Below are 10152 nucleotides of genomic sequence, written 5' to 3'. Positions count from 1 at the left end.
TTTATTTTGGTATTTTTTTTCACTTTTTTAATGATGGCAATTGAGCACCTTTTTTTTGTACAACAAAAAAACGTTTTTTCTTTTTTTTTTACATGATTTGAAAACAAAATTGAATATATCAAATAAAGTCAAAACCGATTCAGAATGTTTCCCTTTTCTCTTCTCTTCCATCCTCTCTGTCCGTCTAATCCATGATCTTGGCACAAAGGGTGTGTCAGTCAGTCTGGTTCAGTCTAGTCCAGTCAGATGCGTGTGAGTTGGTGCCACAGACTGGATGGCAGGATGCTCTCCACTTTCTCCATGATGAAGTTCAGAGGAGCAAACAGGGTGCTAAGAAACTACATACAGAGAGACATGATGTTAGAACACACACGCCAATTCCTAGTGGAACCATTGCAACCAGATTTCTTCCTGAACATGTCAAGGTACTGTATGTAGATAGGTGCACCATAACATTCCAGTTGAGAATGTACCCATCTTTACTGAAGCTCTGCGCATTTCAAGGTAGCTACTGTGGGTTGTCGTTGGCCTCAAATGATAGCTAGAGGACCATGATAGGAGCACCATAGCATGCCAGTTTAGGTACTGTGCTCAATGGGGCAGAACCAGAACTTGTCTACCAGGTATGTTGACTACTGACTGTGCTCTAACCCCTAAGAGTGGTAGTGGACTCTCTGTCAGCTCCCCATTCATCTCTCCTTCATCCTCCTCCCCTCTGATGTTATTTTGCCCCCTCTCTTTCTATTCACACCACCCTCACTCTCATCCCTCTCTCTCCTCTCTGATGTGTTTTGGCAACATGCAGTGTGGGGGATAGGGGCTCCCTCAGAGGGATTGAGGGTGATGGAGGTTTGGCTTTGTCTGATGGCAGATAAAGGCTGTCAGGGAGAGATGGAGAGAGGTGGAACAAGCACCTTGTTTACATGCTAAGAGTGAAAGAGGCCCTGTTCCAATGCTTTGAAGATGCACCTTTACTTCCTTCCGTCTTTCTTTGGGAGAACCCAGTGATCTGACATGATTCGATAGGTGAAAGCCAAGTCATGTTTTCATCCATTCAATCATATTAGATCAGTGCTTACTTACTTACTAAGAAAGGGAGGAACAGTGCCTCTACCCTTGCATGTAAACCAGATGCTGATTAGTTTGTCTTTGAGGTATTGGAAGTGGATCAGAGTGTGTCTGATCATTCTGTTTCTTATTACGTATACCAGAATGTTTCTATTGGCAAGAACATACTCACCTTTACCATTAAGGCGAGAATGCAGGTTCTACCAACTAAATACAACCTAGCACTCTGGTACCCTGCAAACCATGATCTGTTTTGTATCTCACATGATGTAATAGAGTATATTGCAGATATTGTTAATGGTTTCTATTCATATAAGGACCAGTACATATATAACCTTTATTTAACTAGGCAAGTCAGTTAAAAACAAATTCTTATTTACAATGACAGCCTAGGAACAGTGTGTTAACTGCCTTGTTCAGGGGCAGAACAACAGATTTTTATCTTGTCAGCTCGGGGATTCGATCTAGCAACCTTTCAGGTTACTGGCCAAACGCTCTAACCACTAGGCTTCCTGCCGCCTCACATATCTAGACATGACTGCCTCGTTGACCATATAGCTAGTGAGATGAAACAGGCAGTACCACCATCAGTGCATATTCAAACATTCTCATCAGAGGAGGCTGATGAAGATGTGTTGTGTTTTCTTGTATACCAAATATGTCAGATATTGTTGTTGTGGAGGGAGGCCCGAAGGGGGTGCTAATTTGGAAGTAGGTTGCTTTGACACCTACATGAAGCATACCTTTGCTGCTAAGCCCCTTGTCAAGTGGAAACATAGGCTGACTGTACGTAGCCTTCAGATTGCAGGGCTACATAGGACAAAGGCAAAGCAGCTAGCGAGGTACTGCGCCGTTGTAGAGCTCATGGGCAGCCTAGCTTCATGGTGAAGGTGCTTTCTATGTCCAGATATCCGTGACCTTTGATGTGTTTGAATCATTCTCGACTGTAATGTGATTTGTGGATTCAAATAAAGTATTTAAAGTGTGTGTATGTCATCAGCACCCAGCTAAAACAGGGCCAGAACAGAGCAAGTGCAGGGCCAGAACAGAGCAGAGCAGAGCAAGCCCCTGCAGAGGAGATGGTAGCTGCTGATAGAGTCACACCAGGAGCAGAGCGATGAGCTCACACACATTCCAGGGGAGTGGCAGCACAGACAGCACAGGCCTGCTGAGGAAGTGCATCACGCCGAGGAGAATGCCCTCCACTGGTAGATAGGAGAGGGCCTGTGTAGGTTCTAGGGGTTGGATTCAATAGTTCTAAGCTGCTTCCTTTACACATTTCCTTCCCTGCATCACCACTGATCCACAAGAACTTGATATAGGACCTTGCATCAACTTGTATAGAGCCAAGTCTCCTGTTATCCAGACTTCAGATAAAAGCAAATCTATGGTTGTTACAGTCAAAACAAAAATGTCTCAATGACAACCTCTGTACAGTTCAGAAAAACGCAACAAAATGAATGGCCGCCACATGAAGAATCTGAATGCAAATAACCTTATTGGGGATGGGGACTTGGCTTAGAGAGGGAACTGGTATGTGTGCGTGAGTGGATGGGGACTTGGCTTAGAGAGGAACTGGTATGTGTGCGTGAGTGGATGGGGACTTGGCTTAGAGAGGTTACTGGTATGTGTGCGTGAGTGGATGGGGACTTGGCTTAGAGAGGTTACTGGTATGTGTGCGTGAGTGGATGGGGACTTGGCTTAGAGAGGGAACTGGTATGTGTGCGTGAGTGGATGGGGACTTGGCTTAGAGAGGGAACTGGTATGTGTGCGTGAGTGGATGGGGACTTGGCTTAGAAAGGGAACAGGTATGTGTGCGTGAGTGGATGGGGACTTGGCTTAGAAAGGGAACTGGTATGTGTGCGTGAGTGGATGGGGACTTGGCTTAGAGAGGGAACTGGTATGTGTGCGTGAGTGGATGGGGACTTGGCTTAGAGAGGGAACTGGTATGTGTGCGTGAGTGGATGGGGACTTGGCTTAGAGAGGGAACTGGTATGTGTGCGTGAGTGGATGGGGACTTGGCTTAGAGAGGGAACTGGTATGTGTGCGTGAGTGGATGGGGACTTGGCTTAGAGAGGGAACTGGTATGTGTGCGTGAGTGGATGGGGACTTGGCTTAGAGAGGGAACTGGTATGTGTGCGTGAGTGGATGGGGACTTGGCTTAGAGAGGAACTGGTATGTGTGCGTGAGTGGATGGGGACTTGGCTTAGAGAGGGAACTGGTATGTGTGCGTGAGTGGATGGGGACTTGGCTTAGAGAGGGAACTGGTATGTGTGCGTGAGTGGATGGGGACTTGGCTTAGAGAGGGAACTGGTATGTGTGCGTGAGTGGATGGGGACTTGGCTTAGAGAGGGAACTGGTATGTGTGCGTGAGTGGATGGGGACTTGGCTTAGAAGGGAACTGGTATGTGTGCGTGAGTGGATGGGGACTTGGCTTAGAGAGGGAACTGGTATGTGTGCGTGAGTGGATGGGGACTTGGCTTAGAAAGGGAACTGGTATGTGTGCGTGAGTGGATGGGGACTTGGCTTAGAGAGGGAACGTGAGTGGATGGGGACTTGGCTTAGAAAGGGAACAGGTATGTGTGCGTGAGTGGATGGGGACTTGGCTTAGAGAGGAACTGGTATGTGTGCGTGAGTGGATGGGGACTTGGCTTAGAGAGGGAACTGGTATGTGTGCGTGAGTGGATGGGGACTTGGCTTAGTGGATGGGGAACTGGTACTGGTAGGTGTGCGTGAGTGGATGGGGACTTGGCTTAGACTTGGCTTAGAGAGGGAACTGGTATGTGTGCGTGAGTGGATGGGGACTTGGCTTAGAGAGGGAACTGGTATGTGTGCGTGAGTGGATGGGGACTTGGCTTAGAGAGGGAACTGGTATGTGTGCGTGAGTGGATGGGGACTTGGCTTAGAGAGGGAACTGGTATGTGTGCGTGAGTGGATGGGGACTTGGCTTAGAGAGGGAACTGGTATGTGTGCGTGAGTGGATGGGGACTTGGCTTAGAGAGGGAACTGGTATGTGTGCGTGAGTGGATGGGGACTTGGCTTAGAGAGGGAACTGGTATGTGTGCGTGAGTGGATGGGGACTTGGCTTAGAGAGGGAACTGGTATGTGTGCGTGAGAGTGAAAGCGACCGGTGCAGGAGACTCACCGCTTTAGCGAAGACTCCCATGAGCTCGGGGAACTGGTGTGTTAGCAGGGCCAGCATGGCGGTGAAGGAGCAGAGACCAGCCGTGAAAAGGATGAAGAACGGCAGCTCCTTCTTAGGATACACCGACACCTCATGAAACACTGCTTCCACATGAGAGAGAGCGCATCAACACACTGTACATACTTTATTCACACACACAGTATTATCTCATACCCCTGAACATTGACTCGGTACTGGTACCCCGTGTACAATGCATTCAGAAAGTATTCAGACCCCCTTTTTCCACATTTTGTTATATTACAGCCTTATTTCTAGAATAGATTTAAAAAATATATATATTCTCAATCTACACACAATACCGCATAATGACATTTTTGCAAATGTATCAATAAATAATATATATATATATTTTTTTTAAACCTCATTTAAGTACTCAGACCCTATGCTATGAGACTCAAAATTGAGCTCAGGTGCATCCCGTTTCCATTGATCATCTTTGAGATGTTTCTACAACTTGATTAGACATGATTTGGAAAGGCACACATCTGTCTATATAAGGTCCCACAGTTGACAGTGCATATCAGAGTAAAAACCAAGCCATAAGGTTGAAGGAATTGTCCATTGAGCTCCGAGACAGGATTGTGTCGAGGCACAGATCTGGGGAAGGGTACCAAAAAAATGTCAGGGGCATTGAAGATCCTCAGACGGCAGGGTAGCAAGGTAAAAAAGAACAGTGGCCTCCATCATTCTTAAATGGAAGGAGTTTGGAACCACCAAGACTCTTCTTGAAACTGGCCGCCTAGCCAAACTGCGCAATTGGGGGAGAAGGGCCTTGGTCAGGGAGGTGACCAAGAACCTGATGGTCACTCTGGCAGGATCCCCTGTGGAGATGGGAGAACCTTCCAGAAGGACAAAAATCTCTGCAGCACTCCAGGCCTTTATGGTAGAGTGGCCAGAAAGCTTGCCAAAAGGCAAAGGACTCTCTGGTCTGATGAAACCAGATTGAACTCTTTGGCCTGAATGCCAAGCATCATGTCTGGAGGAAACCTGGCACCATCCCTACGGTGAAGCATGGCAGTGGCAGAATCATGCTGTGGGGATGTTTTTCAGTGGCAGGGACTGGGAGACTAGACAGGATGGAGGGAGGGAAAGATGAACAGAGCAAAGTACAGAGAGATCTTTGATGAAAACCTGCTTCAGAGAGCTCAGGACCTCAGACTGGGGTGAAGGTTCACCTTCCAACAGGACAACGACCCCAAGCCCACAGCCAAGACAACACAGGAGTGGCTTCGGGACAAGTCTCTGAATGTCCTTGAGTGGCCCAGCCAGAGCCCAGACTTGAACCCGATCGAACAGCACTGAAAAGACCTGAAAATAGCTGTGCAGCGACGCTCCCCATCCAACCTGACAGAGCTTGAGGGGATAAGAAAACTAAGAAAATTCAAGGCTGTAATCAATGCCAACGGTGCTTCAACAAAGTACTGAATAAAGGGTGTGAATACTTGTGTAAATGTGAGTTTATTTTTAATAACTTTACAAACATTTCTAAAACCCTGTTTTTTCTTTGTCATTATGGGATATTATGTGTAGATTAATGAGGGAACATTTTAGAATAATGCTGTAATGTAACAAAATGTGGAAAAAGTGAAGGGTCTGAATACTTTCCCAATGCACTGTGGACAAGTTATCATTAATCATTGTGTATTCAATTCCTTGTGTTATTATTTATTTATGCATTCCCATTCATTTGTTTCTCTTTGCATTGTTGGGAAGGGCCGTCAGTAAGCATTTCACTGATAGTCTACACCTGATGTTTACCAAGCATGTAACAAATAACATTTGATTTGTACACAGACACCTCACAAAACACTGCTTCCACATGAGAAATACAGAAAGTCAACACACCGCACACACAGTTGAATCCAGAGCGTCTCTTACTTGGTAGCAGCTCTCTGTCTGCGGTCTCGGTGCAGATGGGATATGGGTAGAAGAGGTGTCCTTTCTCCAGAGGGTAGGGGATCATTCTAAAAGCTGTGGAGGAAAGAGGACACAGCAGTCAGAATAGGTTCAGTCAGGTACAAAGGGTTCATGTTCAGCTCAGAAGTGTAGTGCACCATTAGAAAACTCTGAAAATGTGTGTTGTACTCACTGCCCTGAAAATGTGTATTGTACTCACTGCCCTCAAAATGTGTGTTGTACTCACTGCCTTCAAAATGTGTATTGTACTCACTGCCCTCAAAATGTGTATTGTATTCACTGCCCTCAAAATGTGTGTTGTACTCACTGCCCTCAAAATGTGTATTGTACTCACTGCCCTCAAAATGTGTGTTGTAATCACTGCCCTCAAAATGTGTGCTGTACTCACTGCCCTCAAAATGTGTGTTGTACTCACTGCCCTCAAAATGTGTGTTGTACTCACTGCCCTCAAAATGTGTATTGTACTCACTGCCCTCAAAATGTGTGTTGTACTCACTGCCCTCAAAATGTGTGTTGTACTCACTGCCCTCAAAATGTGTATTGTACTCACTGCCCTCAAAATGTGTATTGTACTCACTGCCCTCAAAATGTGTGTTGTACTCACTGCCCTCAAAATGTGTATTGTACTCACTGCCCTCAAAATGTGTGTTGTAATCACTGCCCTCAAAATGTGTGCTGTACTCACTGCCCTCAAAATGTGTGTTGTACTCACTGCCCTCAAAATGTGTGTTGTACTCACTGCCCTCAAAATGTGTATTGTACTCACTGCCCTGAAAATGTGTGCAAGTGTGTGTTACAGAGTAAAGGCAATGTGTAACACAATGAAGTTATGGGGTATGAGGTAAAGCGGATGTTGTGTGTGTGTGTGTGTGTGTTACGCACTGCCCTCCCAGGTACAGTGGAGCAGGTTAAGGGCCCCCTCCACCCTCTTCCAGTGCTGCAGGTGAAAGAAGGCGTATGCTATGGCCTCACTGTCCCCTCGCTTCAGAATGTGCTCTGGAGGCAGTATTAAACTTTTCATTTCTAACAGGTACTGTGGAAGACAGAGAGAGAGAGTCAGTAAGTACAATATAAAATGGACAACAGAAACATACTTTTTAATGCAACTTTATACCAGTTCATACAACCAGGGGAACGTCGATCAGCATTCAAGTAGCACTATTATAAGCGTCGTAGTAGTAGTGGTAGTGGTAGTAGTAGTAGTAGTAGTGGTTAGTGGTAGTAGTGGTTAGTGGTAGTAGTAGTAGTGCTACAGTAGTAGTAATAATAGTAGTAGTGGTAGTAGTAGTAGTGGTAGTAGTAGTAGTGCTACAGTAGTAGTGGTAGTAGTAGTAGTGGTAGTAGTAGTAGTAGTAGTGGTAGTGGTGGTAGTAGTAGTAGTAGTGGTAGTAGTAGTGGTAGTAGTGGTGGTAGTGGTAGTGGTAGTAGTGGTAGTAGTAGTAGTGGTAGTAGTGGTTAGTGGTAGTAGTAGTGGTAGTAGTGGTTAGTGGTAGTAGTAGTAGTGCTACAGTAGTAGTAGTAATAGTGCTACAGTAGTAGTAGTAGTAGTAGTATTAGTGCTACAGTAGTAGTAGTTAGTGGTGTTGTAGTAGTAGTAGTGGTTAGTGGTGCTGCAGTAGTAGTAGAAGTAGTAGTTGTGGTTAGTGGTGCTGCAGTAGTGCTACAGTAGTAGTAGTTGCTAGTGGTGCTGTAGTCAGTGGTGTAAAGTACTTAAGTAGTACTTTCAAGTATTTTTACTTAAGTAATTTTTGGGGGAATCTGTACTTAACTATTTATATTTTTGACAACTTTTACTTCAATACATTCCGAAAGAAAATAATGTACTTTTAACTCCGTACATTTTCCCTGACACCCAGAAGTACTCGTTACATTATTAATGCTTAGCAGGAGAGGTAAATGGTCTAATTTACACACTTATCAAGATAAAATCCCTGGTCATCCTACTGCCTCTGATCTGGTGGACTCACTAAACACATGCTTCATTTCTAAATGATATCTGAGAGTTGGAGTGTGCCCCTGGCTATCCGCTTTTACATTTTATGGTTCTGTCTGGTTTGCTTAATATACAGAATTATAAGTGACTTATACTTTTAGACTTTTACTCAAATAGGATTTTACTGGGTGACTTTCACTTTTACATGAGAAATGTTCTATTAAGGCATCTTTACTTTTACTCAAGTATGACAATTGGGTACTTTTTCCCCACTGGCTGCACTAGTAGTTGTTAGTGGTGCTACAGTAGTAGTAGAGGTAGCAGCAGTGCTACAGTAGTAGTGCTACAGTAGTATTTGTAGTAGAGGTCGACTATAGTAATAGTAGTAGTGCTATGGAAGTAGTAGTAGTAGGAGTAGTAATGGGTTCTGTAGTAATAGTATTAGTAGTAGTAGTAGTAGTAGTAGTAGTAGTAGTAACGGGTTCTACAGTAGTAGTAGTAGTAGTAGTAGTAGTAATGGGTTCTACAGTAGTAGTAGTAGTAGTAGTAGTAGTAGTAGGTTCTACAGTAGTAGTAGTAGTAGTAGTAGTAGTAGTAATGGGTTCTACAGTAGGAGTCGTCGTAGTGGTGCTACAGTAGTAGTAGTAGTAGTAGTAGTAGTAGTAGTAGTAGTAGTAGTAGTAGTAGTAGTAGTAGTAACGGGTTCTACAGTAGGAGTTGTCGTGGTGGTGCTATAGTAGTAGTAGTAGTAATGGGTTCTACAGTAGGAGTCGTCGTCATAGTGGTGCTACAGTAGTAGTAGTAGTAGTAGTAGTAGTAGTAACGGGTTCTACAGTAGGAGTTGTCGTGGTGGTGCTACAGTAGTAGTAGTAGTAGTAGTAGTAGTAGTAACGGGTTCTACAGTAGGAGTTGTCGTGGTGGTGCTACAGTAGTAGTAGTAGTAGTAGTAGTAGTAGTAGTAGTAATAGTAGTAACGGGTTCTACAGTAGGAGTTGTCGTGGTGGTGCTACAGTAGTAGTAGTAGTAGTAGTAGTAGTAGTAGTAGTAGTAGTAGTAGTAGTAGTAACGGGTTCTACAGTAGGAGTCGTCGTCATAGTGGTGCTACAGTAGTAGTAGTAGTAGTAGTAGTAGTAGTAGTAGTAGTAGTAGTAGTACCTCTGGCCTGCTCGCCTCCCTACCACTAGTAGTAGTAGTAGTAATGGGTTCTACAGTAGGAGTCGTCGTCATAGTGGTGCTACAGTAGTAGTAGTAGTAGTAGTAGTAGTAGTAGTAGTAACGGGTTCTACAGTAGGAGTTGTCGTGGTGGTGCTACAGTAGTAGTAGTATTAGTAGTAGTAGTAGTAGTAGTAGTAGTAGTAGTAACGGGTTCTACAGTAGGAGTTGTCGTGGTGGTGCTACAGTAGTAGTAGTAGTATTAGTAGTAGTAGTAGTAGTAGTAGTAGTAACGGGTTCTACAGTAGGAGTTGTCGTGGTGGTGCTACAGTAGTAGTAGTAGTAATGGGTTCTACAGTAGGAGTCGTCGTCATAGTGGTGCTACAGTAGTAGTAGTAGTAGTAGTAGTAGTAGTAGTAGTAGTAGTAAGGGTTCTACAGTAGGAGTTGTCGTGGTGGTGCTACAGTAGTAGTAGTAGTAATGGGTTCTACAGTAGGAGTTGTCGTGGTGGTGCTACATAGTGGTGCTACAGTAGTAGTAGTAGTAGTAGTAGTAGTAGTAGTAACGGGTTCTACAGTAGGAGTTGTCGTGGTGGTGCTACAGTAGTAGTAGTAGTAGTAGTAGTAGTAGTAGTAGTAGTAGTAGGTTCTACAGTAGTAGTCGGGTAGTAGTGGTGTACAGTAGTAGTAGTAGTAGTAGTAGTAGTAGTAGTAGTAGTAGTAGTAGTAGTAGTAGTAGTAGTAGTAACGGGTTCTACAGTAGGAGTTGTCGTGGTGGTGCTACAGTAGTAGTAGTAGTAGTAGTAACGGGTTCTACAGTAGGAGTTGTCGTGGTGGTGCTACAGTAGTAGTAGTAGTAGTAGTAGTAGTAACGGGTT

At 44.5% G+C, this 10152-nt stretch overlaps 1 protein-coding gene across 7 annotated transcripts in view; it reads right to left on the bottom strand.

Moving 5' to 3' along the window:
- Positions 1-148: 148 nt before the first annotated feature.
- LOC135509050 (suppressor of tumorigenicity 7 protein homolog) overlaps positions 149-10152 on the bottom strand; it is a 125046-nt gene continuing 115042 nt past the window's right edge. For 5 of the 7 annotated variants that reach the window (XM_064929356.1, XM_064929353.1, XM_064929354.1 and 2 more), the window contains 4 exons: positions 7073-7223; positions 6119-6244; positions 4214-4353; positions 149-338 (listed from right to left, as the gene is read on the bottom strand). In XM_064929356.1, coding sequence (XP_064785428.1) covers positions 243-338; positions 4214-4353; positions 6119-6244; positions 7073-7223 — 513 coding nt within the window. In that variant the 3' untranslated portion in view covers positions 149-242. Of the gene's footprint in view, positions 339-4213; positions 4357-6118; positions 6245-7072; positions 7224-10152 lie in introns of all 7 variants that reach the window. The other 2 variants (XM_064929358.1, XM_064929359.1) reach the window with 2 other exon arrangements.

Source organism: Oncorhynchus masou, chromosome 22, assembly GCF_036934945.1.
Source record: "Oncorhynchus masou masou isolate Uvic2021 chromosome 22, UVic_Omas_1.1, whole genome shotgun sequence".
In the NCBI taxonomy this organism is placed as follows: domain Eukaryota; kingdom Metazoa; phylum Chordata; class Actinopteri; order Salmoniformes; family Salmonidae; genus Oncorhynchus; species Oncorhynchus masou.
This window is presented reverse-complemented; position numbering and strand designations above follow the sequence as displayed.